Source organism: Myxozyma melibiosi, assembly GCF_037950935.1.
Source record: "Myxozyma melibiosi strain Phaff 52-87 chromosome Unknown BZA70scaffold_1, whole genome shotgun sequence".
NCBI classification, from domain to species: Eukaryota; Fungi; Ascomycota; class Lipomycetes; order Lipomycetales; family Lipomycetaceae; genus Myxozyma; species Myxozyma melibiosi.
Genome location: NW_027042915.1, coordinates 2,046,883 through 2,063,874, shown reverse-complemented (window position 1 = coordinate 2,063,874; position 16,992 = coordinate 2,046,883). Strand labels below are relative to the sequence as shown.

The following is a 16,992-nucleotide window of genomic DNA, read 5'->3' as shown; positions in this document are numbered from 1 at the left end:
CCCTCCAACGCACCCGAGAGTGCAACAGCGACAAATACAATGATGACTCTATAGAATACAATGAATACAATGAATACTTTTCAATCTCTCCAAGGATCCTCTTCTAACAGTTTATATCTACCAATTACGGCTACTCGCCATGCTACATTCCCCTCGGCCTCGACAGGACATGATGATCCGAGTACGAGTCGTATCCCGAGCGCACAACCGCACCGACGTTGAGGCTACATCAAAACTTTAATCCTCGCTGCCAGGATTTTTCCGGATCTCAGCGACAGTCAATTTTCGCGGTCCTCACAAAAAAAAACCTGTGCTGAATCTCCACTGTCTTGCCCAGCCTCCTGCGAGATTAAATAGAAGATGAACGTTTTTCGGCCAATTCTGCGACCTCTGCGGCCTATGCCGTTTTCCCTCGCCAGGGCCTCGGTCTGTGTGCCGCCGACGACGACAACTTTCAAGCGGACGATTGTCTATCTAGATGGTCTCGTGGAGGAAGACCGGGCGACAATCAACCAGCCTAGTCCAGAGGTTTTGAAGCTCCAGGAAGAATCCGAAAAATACGTCGACGAGGCTTGGAACCGATTGACTGGTGAACACGCAGCTACGTTTTCTCTGCCAAAGGATCTGCTGTTGCAGGTCTTCACACATAAGAGTTTCCGACACGGTGTTTTACCTTATAACGAGAGACTGGCATTCTACGGTACGCATACGAAGCTGTCCGGTCTACAATAACGTTTATGTATTTGTATGGTGCTAACTGTACTCTCTAGGCCGACGACTATTCTCATTACAGGTCGCCTGTCTGGTCGCAGCCCATAAATCGGACGGCCCTACCTCCATCGCTGGCAGAGACGTGGAGGCTCTGAAGAGCAAAACTGCCCAAGGTTTACTACACAGCAGAGGCTCTATCTTCAAAATTGCCAAGGAGTCAGGCTTGCTGCCTATTATTCGGTGGGCGCCGGCCCAAAAGTTTGACAATCTGATGGTATGCAAAATAAATTGACATTTGTGAGTTGAGAGTACGATAGCTAACCATCTATTTCAATGCAGGAGGTCAACCCGCGGACAACGGGTCTACTCGAAGTTGGAGCGCAGACCGTCTACGCCTCGATCGGAGCCGTAGCGATGTGCCATGGCGGAGCAAAGGCGGAACAGTTTATCAAAAAGGTGATCATGGCGGGACCGTTCGGTGTTACGAATGCCACGGAGTAAGTCGAGAGCCTGAGATTTGCACACTCCAAACTGCTGGAGGTATCATGAGAAGGAATGGGGATAGAGACCTGTTGGTGTATCAGGATTGTAACATAGTCTAAAAAGTCATTCAATATATAAAGCCGTGTACATACAACGAACGGACCGTGCTAATCGAGGAGGGAGTAGCAGTCCATGTTTCTGGATTTTGCTGGCGAGAGATGCGTTCTGTGGTTTCAGAAATGGTGCATGAATGCAAGAAACGTATTATCTACGTGATTGAGGCTAACTGCCATCAATAACCTGGCCAGTTTGTTATAGCGAAAGAAGAAATGCCAGGTGCTTTTGATTTTCGGTGCAAAGATGCTGGATTTAAAGCTCCAAAGTTCACAGCTCAGTCGCAGTTAGGTCTTTGAAACTCCCAATCAACCATAACGGCTACGCGTCAATCGCGATACGGTCTCGAATAACAACAGTCGTCCTGATTCAAAATCACAACCAGAATTGAAACCGGCCTTGCCTATTGTCGTCATTTTCAGCGATTCTTGTTACTGAGCTGTAGTGGGCTGCTTCGCGACTGATATTCGGGAGCGTGGACTACGCTTCACCATCGAGGTTTGCTTAGCCAGCAACTCCAACAGCCAGTGCAACAATGACTTCTACCGCATCGCAATTCACACCAAACATTAAGGACAAGCCGGCAGCGGTCCGTCACTTTTTTGACCGGCCTACCCGGAAAAGCCAGCCTGTCCACCTGTCTCGATCAGTGTCTGGAAGTCTTCCTCTTGCTTCCGATGGATCGTCCTCGAGTTTCCAAGACGCCAAACCGAGTGTTCGCATCGCCGACTCTATGCAGCTGACGCCTGGCGCGGTGGCCGCTCGGGGTGGTAAATCTCGAGGAATGAACCGCTCATCATCCTTGCGTGGTCCTCGGGCGCCGGCGGTGGAGCTGAACGCTGCATCGCTGAGCCACGTTCGACGTCTTTTGAGACAACTGCTAGAAGAGCTGGAGTTCCCTGATGCGAGTATGGTCACCAGGTGGGAGAATGCGTTGATACCGATATTACTCCAGGCTACGGATGATTTGGATCCTGATGTACGACAAGGTGACGATATCGACGTCAGGAACTACGTGAAGATCAAACGGATTCCAGGCGCGAATCCAGACGATACGTCATATCTTTCAGGCGTTGTATTCACCAAGAATATCGCGCTAAAATCAATGTCGCGCGAAATCCCTTCGGCTAAGGTAATGCTGCTCGGGTTCCCGGTCGAGTACAGAATTCGCGAGCAACCGGTGTCGAAAGCGCCGAGCTCAATCTTACTCGGCGGCTCCAAAAATGCTGATGTTCCGGAGAGATCTACGACTGATGCGGAGTCTGGCAATGCAAACGATCCGCTGCATTTTATGTCTTTGGAGCCTGTTCTTCAGCAGGAAAAAGAACATCTACAGAAGCTGGTCAATGCTATAACGGCGCGCCATCCCAACGTCGTACTCACCGAACACAACATATCGGGATACGCTTTGCAGCTGCTCGAGCAACATGGTATCGCGGTTGCATACAACGTCAATCCAAAAGTACTGAGAGCAGTTGCTCGCTCGACGCAGGCGGACATCATTCCTTCCGCCGAAGTGCTACTCAAAGATCTGGACAAGGGTAGCTTCGACGTATACCCCAGAGTTGGCTATTGCGACAATTTTGAAATCAAGACGTATGTGTTGGAGCAAACCAAGAAGAAAACATTTATTTTCGTTTCAGGATGCCCGCCACAGCTTGGATGTACTATCGTCTTACGCGGAGGAAATATGGAAACTCTGCGGCAGATCAAGATTATCACGGAGTTCATGATCTACGTCGTTTATAATCTGAAACTCGAGACGTGTCTTATGAGAGACGAGTTTGTTTTTATGCCTGCCCCCGCGTCTTCCCAAATTACATGCCCGAGAAGGAAGCCAGTGACTGTTCGAAGCGAGTCGACCGCAATAGTCCCCGTCGCCGCTGATGAAGATAAAGTCGAAGAAGACCTCCTGGACACGGATACTCCGGGATATTATGATTCTCTGGTGAAGCTACATGACGAGCGGATCGTCTCAACATCTCCATTTGTGCAGATTCCCCAGCCGTATCTGCTATGGAAAGCCCGGCAGGTCGAGGGTAGATTGCAGATCTTGGCCAAGACTACCGCGGAATTTCACAAGGAGTATGAAGAGGCCATGAAGGATGCGAACGAGGAAGAGGGACAAGAAATGATTGAACACGATATTGAGAAATCTTCAGGTAAGTTATCAGCGAGTTGTCAGTAAGTATGGCAAGACAAGACTAATAATTGAGAACTAGATTATGAGACAAACGATCAAGCTACAGCCACGGCAGAGTTTACCGATAAGGTAGAGGAAAGCTCAAACGAGGCGCCCCATGAGACTATGAACGGCAAGCGTCGCAATCCTACCACTTCTGCTACTCTGGTACCGAAGCCGGAAGCAACCGAATCAGTTCTTGACCACATCAGACCTGAGACTCTCATGCAGCTTCCTGGACAAGGCGATAGAATTGCAGCCGAGGTCAAGCGGGCAGTTCTTCAGCTCGAGCACGACAAGCTTGAATACGTCTCTGTCATTCAAAAGCGGCAATGGGAAACCTATCTCGCGCAGACCTTACAGTACCTTTTCGATCCATTTGCGTATCAGCACATCACTATTCTCTACTCGCTTGTCTGCAAGATCACCACGGCTCCATGCACAGGTCCGGAACTTGTATCTATTGAATATTACCGCGACGGAGACTGCACCTTAGGTCAATTTATCGAAGGAATTTGCGAAAGCGTTGATCAGCAGTGCTCTGATGGATGCACGTACACTCTTGCTCAGCACTACAGGTCTTATGTCCATGGTAACGGTCGTGTGAATGTCAGTGTTGAGAAGATGCCGTGCCGAATTCCCGGCATGGAGAACAAAATCCTCGTGTGGTCACATTGCAATATTTGTGGAGCCAAACTACCTGCTCTTCCGATGTCTGACAACACATGGAAGTATTCATTTGGCAAATATCTCGAGCTATCGTTCTGGTCGACCCCATTGTCTTTGCGCGCTGATATCTGCTCCCATGATATCCATAAAGATCATGTTCGCGTCTTCTCGCTCCACGGGCTTGCGGTAAGATTCGAATACAAACCCATCGAGCTGTTTGATATCTCGTTTCCTCGGACCAGACTTCTATGGAAGCCTCAGATAGACGTGCGCTTACGCGCAGACGAATATGTTTCGATCGAAGAGAGAATCAACAACTTTTACGACTCGGTGCTTACACGTCTGAAATCCGTGCGGGTTGACGAGTTTTCCTCGAGCGACCGCACTGAGGAATGTAAAGCCAGACTTGACATGCTGCGCGAGAGGGCGACAAACGAGTGCGATGAGCTCATCGATATGTTGCAAGAGATATACAACGAGTCATCGTACAGGGAATATCTGCCCTTGAATGCTGTGATTCGGTCACTTCAAGAACGGGTCGTACAGTGGGATATCGATTTCGCGGATTTCGATCGCAGTTTTTTCCCGTCAGAGAAAGATATCGCTCGTCTGACAGCAATGCAGCTGAAAAAGATGTTTCTGGAACGAGATACGTCGACAGCGTCATTCATCTCTGACGAGACGCCGTCTGAACTGACCTCGAATGTGGAAACTGCGGTTGAACTGATGCCAGTCAACTCTGAGATTTCGACGGTCGCGTCAACTATGCCGGAGATGACTCCTGCCACCACGATCTCTACCGTTAATGAGGCTGGCGAGTTAGCGGGACCTCCTGCGGCTATAAATTCAGCCTCTGATTTTGCTCCTCCAATGGGATTTCCGTCTCCCGGACTGCCGGCTAGCAAGTCGGATCCAATAACAAAGACAATCTCACTTTCGGGAGCGGATAAAGATCCGACCAGCAAGGATGAGAATGCCACGGCAACCGCGAGCGAAGAAGTCGGACTGGGTGTGAGCGGTCCTGAACGCTTACAGGTCAAAACTGACTTACCGAATGACAGCTTGAGCGTACCTACTGCTAATGGAGCTGTTACCCCAGCGTTGAATGTGATTGCTGCATCCCCGGTGGACGCGGAAGCTGCTGCCGCTAGCACGACGATAGTAGCCGCTGCGACTCCATCCGAGAACGGCACTACTGCAACCCCGTCTCAACCCCAGGCTGCGCGCGGCAGTCTTTCGCGTCGCAAGTATGTACCCGAGCGTATCTCGTTACCGCCCGCTCCGCAGTTCAAGCATCGGTTCACGCAAGGTACGACTCGCGAACTCGCCCGGCAGCTGCAGTTGAGTCGTAGCGGGAGCGACGTGCATGGTCCGCCGACCTCTGTTGCGGGAATCGGATCGAGCTCGACGATCGGACAGAGCAAAGTGATTTCACTCGCGCGTCATTTCGATCAACTGTCGCGAGAGTTTGAAAAAGAGCGTGCTCGGGAGCGGAAAAAGCTAGCAGAAGGACGTCTGCGAGCGGTTGGATCTTCGAAGCCTATTGTTGAAGTGTATCGCACGATTGAGGATGCCGTGGTCGAAGAAGAAGAGGAGGACGAGGAAGATGATTTCGGGTCTGATGAGCATGCCAATTCCGACTATGAGCTGTTTTCCGACTCGGGAACGATCGGTCGCAGGGGTAAGATGCGACGGAAGCGTCCGGCGCAAGAACGGACGAGTAAGCCGGATACTGTCTCGATTCTCAAAGACAAGCTCAAGTCTGGGGTGACGAACTCGAGTCCGGCGGCTTCGACGGAAGAAGTCGGGACCTCTGATCGTCCGGCGGCGGTGTCTGACTTGGTGTCACCCGGGATCATGTCGCCTTTGCCATCTGCTTATTTCCACTCTGCCTTCCCCTCAGATTTATCTCAACCAGGACCGAGTGAGCCTCAAGTCAATGACGAAAGTCTAAAGACGGAGACGCAAGGAGCACAGGAGGAGGCGCCGAAGGAATCTTCCGATGCGAAAGAGCCTGCACGAGAAGAGTCCGAAGCGTCTAGTTCGCTGCAGAGCTCTCAGCAAAGTGGCCAATCGTCGACCTACCAGGCGCCGTATCAGCAGGACATTCCACCGGTGCCCGAAAAGGTGTCGATAATGACGATGCTGTCTAATTTCTGGGCCGATAGATCTGCCAGTGGCTGGAAACCGCTCGAGTATCCGTTACAGCCGTCTGAGCATATTTTCATGGATTCGGATGTGATTGTGCGTGAAGACGAGCCGTCGTCTTTGATTGCGTTTTGTCTGTCTTCGCCTGATTATATGGAGAAGTTGCACCAGATCCGGAGGACGGATGATCAGGCTTATGACTCGAGTTCTTCGGATGACGAGATCAAGCCCGTGTATCCACCTCAGCCGCATAAAGAGTTTTACACGCGACAGAGAAGCACGAGAGCAGCAGAGGGTGGTTCAACGACGCCGACATCATCTCATAATGGGCATCCTAAGACTCGGGAGGAGTTAAAGAGGTGGCTGTTGAAGGAGACCGGTACTCATCTGAAGTACCAATTCCAGGAAGGATCAGCAAAGCTGTCGTGCAAGATCTTTTATGCGGAACTTTTCGACGCGTTCAGAACGTTGTGTGACTGCGAAGAGAGTTACATCCAGTCGCTTTCCCGGTGTGTCAAATGGGACTCTGCAGGAGGAAAGTCTGGATCTGCGTTTTTGAAGACGCTGGATGATAGGCTTGTGGTGAAGCAATTGTCGCCATCCGAGTTGGACGCGTTTGTGAAGTTCGCCCCGTCGTATTTCCAGTACATGGCGCAAGTATTCTTTCATGATTTGCCGTCGGTGATTGCAAAGATCATGGGGTTCTACCAGGTGCAAGTGCGGAATCCGATCACGAACAAGTCGATGAAGATGGATATCCTTGTTATGGAAAACCTGTTTTACGATCGTAAGCTTTCGAGGATCTTTGATTTGAAGGGATCTATGCGCAATCGGCACGTGGAGCAAACCGGGAAGGCAAACGAGGTTTTGCTTGATGAGAATATGGTTGAATGTGAGTACTTTTGAGTGGGTTCATCATTCTGAGTTTTACTAACGACGAACGTTTAGATATCTTTGAATCACCGCTGTTTGTGAGGGAGTACGCAAAGAACATTTTGCGGGCATCACTGTGGAACGATACTCTGTTCCTAGCCAAGATGAATGTGATGGATTACTCTCTAGTGATTGCAATCGACCACGAGCGAAACCAGCTTGTGGTTGGCATCATTGGTAAGTTTTCTGAGTTGTCTGTTTGTGCTGGATTGTACGCTAATCGTTGACTATTTACAGATTGCCTGCGTACGTTTACATGGGACAAGAAATTGGAAAGCTGGGTCAAAGAACGCGGTCTTGTTGGCGGAGGCGGCAAGATTCCGACCGTGGTCACCCCTCGACAGTACAAGAACCGGTTCCGAGAAGCGATGGAGAGATATGTTCTGATGGTTCCTGAGTAAGTTTTCTCCTTGTTTTCAATGATGTCTGAGATAGAGGTGCTGATTCGTATTGTTATATAGCTTTTGGCATCATTAGATTCGGTTTTTTTTTGGTTGGTCGGGCAGGAGTTTTAATCTTTTTTTGCATAGTTGAGCGGAGGTTGTATTTCTAAAGAATGAATTTTGATAGCTGTTGCTTTGATATCGATGGATCCCGAAAACGGAAATCAAACAGAGCACTCTGCGCGCACGCATGCTTATATTTTGCAATCTTCCATTCTCTCTGAATACCTAAGAAACCCACCCCGGGCAACTATATGTATAAACAACCAACAAAAGAGCTACTAGATGATCACCAAACAGATTCAAAGCAATCTATACAAGGTCTGACGAATTTGGCAGCTTCAGGGTTGGGGTTCAATGAGAGATTTCATTGGCTCCCCATCGGCAAACTGCGGGAGGACTTCGAACCCACGACAGCTTCAAAGAGGAGTTTAAGAAGTCGACTTTGGATTGCAGCTCTTTTCCGTGCCGCAATTGACGAAAAAGATAGAAGAAAAAGAAGAGAGAAGAGAGGATTGAGAAAAATAGGAATTGCTTTGGACTCTTCAGAAATAGCAGAAAGGAAAGAAGAGATACCGTGATTACCAGACGAAAGATCTCTCTGTCCAAGTCATTACTTTTAAAGAACACCTCGATTTGATGTTGCGGATCACAGCTGCTCGTGCTGCTTCTGCCAGCGGGCAGATTCGGATTGCTCAGACTGCGAGATTGCTTTCGACATCGGTATGCTGCCCCTCTTTGTTTTGGTGGGCTTTTGACGTGGTCGTGCTCGACACTTGGTTCTATGTTGGTGTGGAGAAACACGACATAGGAGCCGATTGGCATCAATCAAGATCCGCGTCAGATTTACTAATCGTACTTGTTGGATTCTCTATAGACCGCTCGTCTGAATATCCAAAACCAGCCTCCTTCGTCTGTCCCGCCGGCGGGTGAGATCCCGGTGCCCCCGCCAGCTCCGGTGGTTGAGGCCCCGAAGGCTACACCGATTCCCCCGCCACCTCCGCCGCCCAAGACGCACCGTTTACGAACATTCCTTTTCCTCAGTTTCTTGGCTGCGTCGCTGTACGGCACCGGTGTGTGGTACTCGACCGTCAACGACAACTTCCACGACTTTTTCACCGAGTACGTTCCTCTGGGCGAGGAGATCGTGATGATGTTGGAAGAGCGCGAGTTTCAGCGCCGGTTCCCGAACGCAGGACGCAAGGCCGCGAGCGGAGATTCGCCGAGAGTGACTATCCACAGAGGCGGCGCGACCTGGAAGGTGCTGGGCGACGAGTACAAGGGTCCGAACTCTGGTCCTCATATCTCGGCTAAGACCCCGGCTGCTGCTCCTCCCAAGAAGGAGACGTCTGCGCCGGCGCCCGCGGCGGCGACTGAGTCGAAGCCTGCGGCGGCTGCCAAGGAGACGGCGCTGCCTCAGCTTCCGAAGCTGATCTTTGACGGCACTATTGATCCCGCGTTGGAGGATGTCGTAAAGTCGATCAACGGGCTGTTCACTGTGCTGTCGAAGACCGGAAAGGCCGGTCCCGAGGAGCTCGGAGGCATTGCTGCGAGCCTCGGACAGGTTTCTGATAGATTCGTCAAGGTCAAGGCAAAGTACGAGGCTGATCTCAAGGGAGCCGCGGAGCTGCAGAGCCAGCTTATTGCTGCGCAGGCTGCCGCGGATGCCGAAGAGGCAAAGAAGCAGCTTGCTGCCCTTGACGAGCAGTGGAAGCAGGGATACTTTGCCGAGCGCAAGCGGTTGATAGATACTTACAAGCAGAGACTCACGACAGAGTTGAAGAAGTTTGCTGCTCTGTTTGACACGCGCGTCAAGAACGAGGTTATTTCCGCTGCCACGTTGAAGGAGAAGGAGTTTGCTGCGCAGGTGTCTGACAAGGTCGAGACCGAGCGATCCGGCAAACTGGCGCGGCTCGGGGAGGTGAAGAAGGCGTTTGAGGAAGTCGTCGAGCTCTCGAAGGAGGTCGACAAGCTTCTGGACGCATCCGAGAAGGCGGCTGATCTGCAGCTCGCGCTCGGCGCGTTGTCGAACGCGCTCGCGACGCCGTACCAGGTCCCGTTGGCGCCGCTGCTTGCGCGTATTAAGATCGCGGCTGGAGATGATCCGCTTGTCGCGAGCGTGATCGAGGCCTTCCCTCGATCAGCCTACGAGGGCGTGTTGTCGCCTCAGCAGCTCGCGGCTCGATTCCGACTTATCGCACCCGAGATCCGCAAGGTGTCGTTGGTTCCGGAGGACGCTGGAGTTGCTGGGTTTGCGGGCTCGTGGCTGCTGTCGAGCCTTTTGTGGAAGAAGGAAGGAAAGCCTGTGGGCGGTGATGTCGAGTCGATTCTCGCGCGTGCGGAGACGGCGCTTATGGAGGGACAGGTCGAGCAGGCTGTGCGCGAGGTGAACTCGTTGGACGGATGGCGGAAGAAGCTCGCCGAGGACTGGTTGGCCGAGGGACGGAAACGCAGCGAGGTCGAGTTTTTGGCGCAGGTGCTGAGTGAGGAGGGGAAGATCTGGCAGTACAGAGTTTAGAGGGAGATACTTTGATTGTTGGACTGTGATAAATAAGAGGGAAGAGAGGTAGTTATAGTTTCTTTTGTTATTACAAAGCGCAGCAGTAGCATAGTTGGATATTCAAGATAATAGTACCATCCATAAACAGATATAAGAGCGGCTGGAGAGGGTTTGGGTATTTGGCTGCGAATCAGAGGCTCACCAAAGCAGAGCGCGGGCTCCGAGGCAGACAAAACTGAGTTTAGAAGTTGTCCTGTTCTGGAGAGGGCTCTGGTGTCGGAAACCTACCCCGAGCAGCTCCTATTCTCTTGTTGTTGTTGCTTTAATCTCTTTGCAGCAAAGAAAGAGCAGAGCAGAACAGAAAGAAAAGAAAGAAGAAGAAGCATGAACTCAGGCATACTACGCAGCTCAGTGCGCTTCGGCTCGCGACGGCCGTTGTCGTCTTCGTTCATCGCCAACCAGACTCAGCACCAATCCGCAACACTCACGAGCCGACGCACGCTCTTCACGCGACGGAAAGCACTCGCATCTCCTGTGCGCAACTTTTTGATCGGTACCTCGCTGCTGGTCGGACTCGGCGTCGGGGCGTACTACGTGACCGACGCGCGGTCGGCGGCGCTGCGGTATGTGGTCGTGCCGGCGATTCGCTGGAGTACGGATGCGGAGACGGCGCATCGGCTTGCGATTGACCTGATGAAGGCGGGGATAAGTCCGGTTGATAGATCGGATGATGCGGTTGATCCGGATCTGGAGGTGAAGGTCAGTAGTAGCATACAGTTGTGCTTTTGTGTGGAGACGAAAAGGACGTGGATTAGCGAAGGGGGACTAGTTACTGATGTTATATTTCTATAGATCTTTGGAAAAACTCTCTCGAGCCCGATTGGCCTTGCTGCTGGTTTCGACAAGAACGGCGAAGCAATTGATCCGCTTTTCGACATTGGATTCTCGTACGTCGAGATTGGGTCCATCACTCCCAAGCCGCAAGAAGGCAACCCGAAGCCGCGATTCTTCCGACTACCAAAGGACAAGGCCGCGATCAACCGGTACGGCTTCAATTCCGACGGCCACTTGAAGGTGCTCGTGCGTCTGCGTCTCCGGCTGCACCAGTTTTTGACAAAGTACCAGGCCGCGCCGGCGAACCACGCGTTCCGGGACGGGAAGCTGTTGGCGGTGAACTTGGGCAAGAACAAGACCGGCGACGAGGTCGAGGACTACGTCGAAGGCGTCAAGACGCTGGGGAACTACGCTGACGTGCTCGTGATCAACGTGTCGAGTCCCAACACGCCTGGCCTGCGCAGCATGCAGAGCGAGAAGAAGCTCGCGGGTTTGCTGGAGTCGGTTATCAAGGCTCGTGATAGTCTGTCGACGCCGCACAAGCCGCCAATCTGCGTCAAGATCGCGCCGGACTTGTCAGAGACCGAGGTTATTGGGATCGCGGAGGTCGTTCGCGCGTCGGGGATCGACGGCGTGATTGTGTCAAACACGACGATCGCGAGACCGACGACGTTGAAAGCCCCGCTGAGCCTGCGCAACGAGATCGGAGGTCTTTCGGGCCCGCCCGTGAAGGAAGGCGCGCTGCGGACGCTGCGCACGCTGCGGAAGTACATCGGTCCCTCGTTCACGCTGATCGGCTGCGGCGGCATCAGCACCGGCAAGGACGCGGTCGAGTTTGCGCGCGCGGGGGCGACGTTCGTGCAGGTCCTGACTGGGTTTGCGTACGACGGGCCCGGGATGCCGAGTCGGTTGCGGAGCGAGATTAAGGAGGAGCTGAAGGGGCAGAAGTGGATGGATATCATCAATGCTGATTTCAAGTAGAGCTTTTGTCTGTTTGAGAAGAGAGAGAGAGCGCAGTTTTGAAGATTTTGTAGCTTGTTTTTAGAGTTGATTTGTAAATTTACTGGCGCATTTTTGCATGTAGGAACGAAAGAGTATGTGAAAACAAGCAGAAAGACAGATTATGTTTTAAAATGCGGATGTGCAGTACATTCTATCTACCTAACTTTTCATGTGGTCGCCCCGAGATACAGCGCCGAGAGACTGACGAGCGAGCCGCCGGTGGAGGCCGCCATATCTCCCGCGGACTGCCAATAAAAGATACCTCCCAAAGAGTTTGACTTTACATGCGATGCTTTTTGCCGGACGGATTCGTAGTTATCGAAACTGTACCATATGTTTGCGGTTTTGTTGTAGTAGCCCGCCGCGACCTGGGTGGAGTTGAAGACGATGTCGGAGTCGAACGGGTCGAGGCCGAGCTCGTTGTAGTTTACCTGGATGCCGTCGTCTGGCATTCTTGACTTTGCCCAGGTCTGGTCCGGACCGGTGACGTTGGGGAAGCCCTGGGCGTAGAGCGGGACGCCCATGATGAGTTTGCGGGAGTCGATGTTCTGATCAGCGAGGCAGAGCGACATTGAGTTTGACGCGCTGTCGGTGTCTGCGACGGGGGAGAACAGACGCGAGTGGTAGCCGCTGGTGGCGTTCCAGGGCCCGTAAAAGTCGTAGGTCATGAGGTTGAATTGGTCGACGACGCTGACGGCGCTGGTGATGTCGATCTCGGAGAGCGCCCAGCTGGCGCCGTTGTAGGTCGCGGTTAGGAGGTAGTCGTCGGGGGTGAAGTATGTGCGCAAAAGACGGATCATGCGGAGGAAGTAGTAGCCTTCGGTGGCGGAGATGGGGGATTCCCAGTCGACTGTAGACAATGATGTTAGCATTAATATAATCAACCCCGGATCATGAGGGGGATGCATACCATCGACACCGTCGAACGAGTAATCGTCGATGAGCGTCTTAAGACTAGACGCAAACTTCTCACGCGTCTTGCTGCTAGAAACGACGGTCGAGAAATTGCCGCTGCCGGCGCCACCGCCGACGCTCATGAGCAGCTTGACGTCTTGATTCCGCTCCTCGCGTTCAGATACGATCTGCGCGATGCACGTCTTTGCCGTCAACCGCGAAGACGAGGATGCGTTCTCTGCCGCAGGCTCGGTGAGGAACACGGAGCCGTCTTTGTTGAGCCCGATGAAGGTGTAGTATACATGCGTCACGTTCTCGAACGGGATCGCGGTGCGGGGGGACGCGAGGTTGCATGCCCAGTCGGGGTAGAACACGGCGTTTGTATAGGACGTGAAGTTGAGCGGCGCGACTTCGGGCGGGTTGGGGAGCGTGGACGAGAGTGTTTTGGGCGGGCTGGCGTGGGATGAGACGGTTGCGGACTGCAGGTCAAGCGTGCCGGAGGGGGTGGTGTCTAGACTTTGCAGAGAGGAGGAGGAGATCTTGCGCTTGCCGAGGCGGGAGGCAGCGGGAGAGCGCTTCGGGGTGGAGATGAAGGGCACCCACATGTGAGCGTAGCAGACAGCGACATGTATGTGAGAAGAAGAAAAAGAAGACGCGACTACGGCAGGGACGGTTGGGTTTTAAAGGCATCGTCAAAGTCATCGGCTCGAAGAACTCGAAGCTGATTTGGGGAAGAAGCCAAAAACAAGAAAACGAAGGCGCGGCTGCGGGAGCCCCTGAAAACCCTAAAAGAGAGAAGCAGACGCGGTTTGAGCCCCAAATTATTTTGGCTGCTCGGCTACTAATTCTCTCTCGCGCTCGCGACGATTGGCCTGGAATTGGGGGAATGCGAGGCAAAATTCGCGAGGAGATGTTGAGAGTAGTTGCTGAGTAGTAGTTGATGGGCTTTGGAGGTGAGATGCTGCTAGAAGAAAGGTGTGCGTATGGCTGCTGTATGTGCATATTTGCCTGTGGCGGCCAACCTGCGCGTCACTGTATCAAGCTATTTCTTAAAACCTCTTTCCATCTTCTATTCCACTATTTGTTTCTCATTTGTTTTATATTCCAGTAATAAACCAAAAAAAATAAGCGGACTACTAAAACACTCCAAAAATAAACATCTACCCGAACATCAATCTATCTCGATCAGCGAGCGCTATAAACAACGAATTTAAACAAGAGGAAAAAACCGGCATTCCTCGGTTGGCAGCGCAGTTTCGAAATCGGCTCCAAATTCAATCAATATCAAGAAAGGGTCTGAGACTGACACTCGGTCGTCGTCTTTGCTGCTTTTCTGCTTTCTCCTGGTCCTTGTTTCGGTTTGGTTTCACGCGTCTTCATCATAGGATACTATTGTCTGGCCTCGCAGAGCCTACTCCTTCTCCTGTAGAACCATCCGTAGCAGCACCCTCCTGCTCCTCCGCAATCTCAATCAACGCCTCCTCTCCATCCAGCGGCTCCTCCTCCTCCTGCTGCCGCTGCTGCTGCCGCGGCCCCGGCTCATACTGCGCGTCCTCGTCGTCCGACGAATCCGGCGGCTCATCGCTATACCCGCCCGCCTGCCCCGCAAACTGCTCGACATCAAACTCGGCATCGTCCACACCCGCGTGCTGCGCGGCCGTGCGCGGGAACCGCATCGGTTCCTCGCGCAGCTCGCGCTCGTGGTCGAGTTGGTCTTGTATTAGTCGCGCGCGGTCCATGGTGCGGTGGTAGATTATCCAGCCGGTGGAGGCGGCGATGAAGGCGCCGAAGAGAATTGAAAATATATTTGCGAGCTTGCTTGTCCAGTCTTGGCTTTCGTCGGTCAGGTTTCGCAGTCTTGAGCCGATAAACACCGGGATCAGAAGCTAGAGAGAGTCAGTATTTGCTGTATGCTCCTAGCAAAAAAGCTATCTCACCTTTGGCGTCGACAATGCTGTCGCGATGGCAAAGTTCTTGGGCGAAATAGTATGGATGGTTGACAACGCCGCGTTACTGAACGAGAACGGCAAGGGAGACATGCGGATCATCCACAGCAGCTTGAGTTCTTCATGGTCGAGCGTCATTGCCAGCGCTTCGAATTTTTGGTTTCCTTGCGCGAGTTGGAATGCAAAGTCGGCGAAGAACACGCGGCAGACGCTGTAATATACAATCAGTAAATGTCACGAGAGAGTCGAGGGAGGAGTAGAAAGGACGACTTACACGAAGCAGGCATACGACGCGATGACGGTCGAGATAGAAGCAACTATCCAGCCACGCCATAATCCATACACCAATCCCGCAATCTGCAGCAGAAAAAAAATATTAGCGCGTGCGTACATCATCGACAGGCACAGATCAGGAGGACGTACAGTAACCGCTGAGGTGTACCCCACGATTGGCGGGAAACTCGTAGCGGAGATGAATAAAAACATCAAGAACGTTCCTCCTCTCAGATTACTAAACAAGCCCATCATTAGCACTCTCTCGTCACTATATAAACGCAGGAACACAAACGACAGCCAACACACCTCCAACTCTCACAAAACGGTTGAATCCATCCAAAAATGGCCTTATGGAAGATCAAAAGCAGCAGCGCGACGACCCCCAAAACCGACAAGACCGAGATTCCTAGAATCCGCTGCTTGGGCGGTATACTGCGGACGTACTCTGCCACATGTCGTCGAAATTGCTCTGGGTCCCGAAGGCTCTCGGCTGGTGGCATGCGCGAGGGCGGCATCAGCAGATCGGCTTCTTCTGCTACCAGATGAGCAGCTATTTCTGTCGTCATTCTTGAATTCTGATAGCAAGACAAGTCGTATGTCTGTAGTAACTGCACTGCTAGAAACAAATCTGTAAACTTCTTCCTGCTATATATTCCTCCACAATGACAAGGAGCGTGCACTTCTTCCTCTTCCAACCACTATCTCGAGCCTGCCCAGTTCCCGGACAGATCTGCCTTACGTAACCGAATCACAGAGACCGGAGTCGGCCAGACCCAGCCACTGTGGCGGTGCTATTTCCCATCTGCCCTGCGAGCTGTGCGGCTGAAGCACCCGGGGCTTTTTCTGCGTTTGCTCCCAAAGCAACATTTTTTTTTTCTTTTCGAGATATTCGGTTGAGATTTTGAAGCAGCAGCAGTTGTCTTGCGTAGCCAGACATATCCTTCGTTCTTTTTCCGCTCGTTTTCCTTGATTTCCTTGATTTTATTGCAGCTGTTATAGAGACACATCTGTGCTCACCGACGAATTCTCAAGACCATGGCATCGAAGACTGCTGAACACGAAGATACCCACGCGCCCGAGATCGTGGACCAGGAGATGGTCGACGAGGAGATTCCAGAGATTGATCCTAACAAGATCCAGATTGTATGTGTTATGTGACTCTACGCGGCGGATGAATGCTGCGCGTGTTTGCTATCGTGGACTGGATGGCTAATTCATGGTGTATAGCTTCCTGGTGCTTCTGAGGATGGCACCGCTGCTTCGTTCAGAATTTTACAAGAAGATCACACGCTCGGCAACGCTCTACGATACGTGATTATGAAAAAGTACGACACCCAATCCTACCCCCCCACACCGCCTTTTGCGAGCATCTTTCTAACCACCTCATGACAGCCCCGAAGTCGAGTTCTGCGGCTACTCCATCCCGCACCCGTCCGAAGCAGCAATGAACCTCCGCATCCAGACCTACGGCGAAATCACGGCCGTGCAGGCGCTCGAGAAGGGGCTTGATGATCTTGTTGATCTCTGCGACGTGGTTGAGTCGAAGTTTAGGAGTGCGATCGATAAGGGGGATTACGAGACTACACAACCTATCGATAACTAGACATTCACACTTGTTTATTCGCCTTTGCTACAGCGGGGGATGTACCGACGTACGATACCGGCCGACGATGAGTGCACAAGTCAAATCCAATCACGCAGCAGAAATTTCTTCCCACCTGCTCTATATTCATCTTGATGTCTGGATGATCCTCTGTACCTTTTACTATTCTTCGCTCACCCAACTTTCCTCAAAATTTCCCTTTTCTTCACGTTACATGTTCTATATATCGGCGTTCATTGTTTCTATCCTTGCTC

At 52.1% G+C, this 16,992-nt stretch overlaps 7 protein-coding genes across 7 annotated transcripts; 5 read left to right on the top strand and 2 right to left on the bottom strand.

Moving 5' to 3' along the window:
• The first annotated feature begins 279 nt into the window (after positions 1-279).
• On the top strand, positions 280-1,604 carry BZA70DRAFT_272358 (ribonuclease-III-like-domain-containing protein). The gene is made up of 3 exons (XM_064911634.1): positions 280-700; positions 771-985; positions 1,051-1,604. The coding sequence occupies exons 1-3, from the start codon at positions 361-363 to the stop codon at positions 1,210-1,212; spliced, it is 717 nt and encodes a 238-aa protein (XP_064770884.1). The 5' UTR covers positions 280-360; the 3' UTR covers positions 1,213-1,604.
• Positions 1,605-1,635: 31 nt separating this feature from the next.
• On the top strand, positions 1,636-7,969 carry BZA70DRAFT_272356 (uncharacterized protein). The gene is made up of 5 exons (XM_064911633.1): positions 1,636-3,470; positions 3,531-7,199; positions 7,256-7,417; positions 7,478-7,637; positions 7,702-7,969. Exons 1-5 carry the CDS (start codon positions 1,844-1,846, stop codon positions 7,715-7,717), a joined length of 5,634 nt encoding a protein of 1,877 aa, XP_064770883.1. The 5' UTR covers positions 1,636-1,843; the 3' UTR covers positions 7,718-7,969.
• Positions 7,970-7,973: 4 nt separating this feature from the next.
• On the top strand, positions 7,974-10,332 carry BZA70DRAFT_272353 (mitochondrial inner membrane protein-domain-containing protein). The gene is made up of 2 exons (XM_064911632.1): positions 7,974-8,406; positions 8,561-10,332. The coding sequence occupies exons 1-2, from the start codon at positions 8,323-8,325 to the stop codon at positions 10,199-10,201; spliced, it is 1,725 nt and encodes a 574-aa protein (XP_064770882.1). The 5' UTR covers positions 7,974-8,322; the 3' UTR covers positions 10,202-10,332.
• A 126-nt stretch (positions 10,333-10,458) lies between these two features.
• Positions 10,459-12,137, top strand: BZA70DRAFT_253758 (Dihydroorotate dehydrogenase-domain-containing protein). The gene is made up of 2 exons (XM_064910741.1): positions 10,459-10,942; positions 11,036-12,137. The coding sequence occupies exons 1-2, from the start codon at positions 10,568-10,570 to the stop codon at positions 11,996-11,998; spliced, it is 1,338 nt and encodes a 445-aa protein (XP_064770881.1). The 5' UTR covers positions 10,459-10,567; the 3' UTR covers positions 11,999-12,137.
• A 3-nt stretch (positions 12,138-12,140) lies between these two features.
• On the bottom strand, positions 12,141-13,986 carry BZA70DRAFT_293159 (glycosyl hydrolases family 18-domain-containing protein). The gene is made up of 2 exons (XM_064914405.1): positions 12,930-13,986; positions 12,141-12,869 (listed from the first exon to the last, which is right to left on the bottom strand). The coding sequence occupies exons 1-2, from the start codon at positions 13,516-13,518 to the stop codon at positions 12,187-12,189; spliced, it is 1,272 nt and encodes a 423-aa protein (XP_064770880.1). The 5' UTR covers positions 13,519-13,986; the 3' UTR covers positions 12,141-12,186.
• A 1-nt stretch (position 13,987) lies between these two features.
• Positions 13,988-15,850, bottom strand: BZA70DRAFT_293158 (uncharacterized protein). The gene is made up of 5 exons (XM_064914404.1): positions 15,442-15,850; positions 15,283-15,370; positions 15,134-15,216; positions 14,851-15,070; positions 13,988-14,799 (listed from the first exon to the last, which is right to left on the bottom strand). The coding sequence occupies exons 1-5, from the start codon at positions 15,699-15,701 to the stop codon at positions 14,293-14,295; spliced, it is 1,158 nt and encodes a 385-aa protein (XP_064770879.1). The 5' UTR covers positions 15,702-15,850; the 3' UTR covers positions 13,988-14,292.
• A 320-nt stretch (positions 15,851-16,170) lies between these two features.
• On the top strand, positions 16,171-16,738 carry BZA70DRAFT_265185 (DNA-directed RNA polymerase; the record flags this gene model as incomplete). The annotated part of the gene is made up of 3 exons (XM_064910950.1): positions 16,171-16,278; positions 16,363-16,460; positions 16,528-16,738. The coding sequence occupies 3 exons, from the start codon at positions 16,171-16,173 to the stop codon at positions 16,736-16,738; spliced, it is 417 nt and encodes a 138-aa protein (XP_064770878.1).
• Between the last annotated feature and the right edge of the window lie 254 nt (positions 16,739-16,992).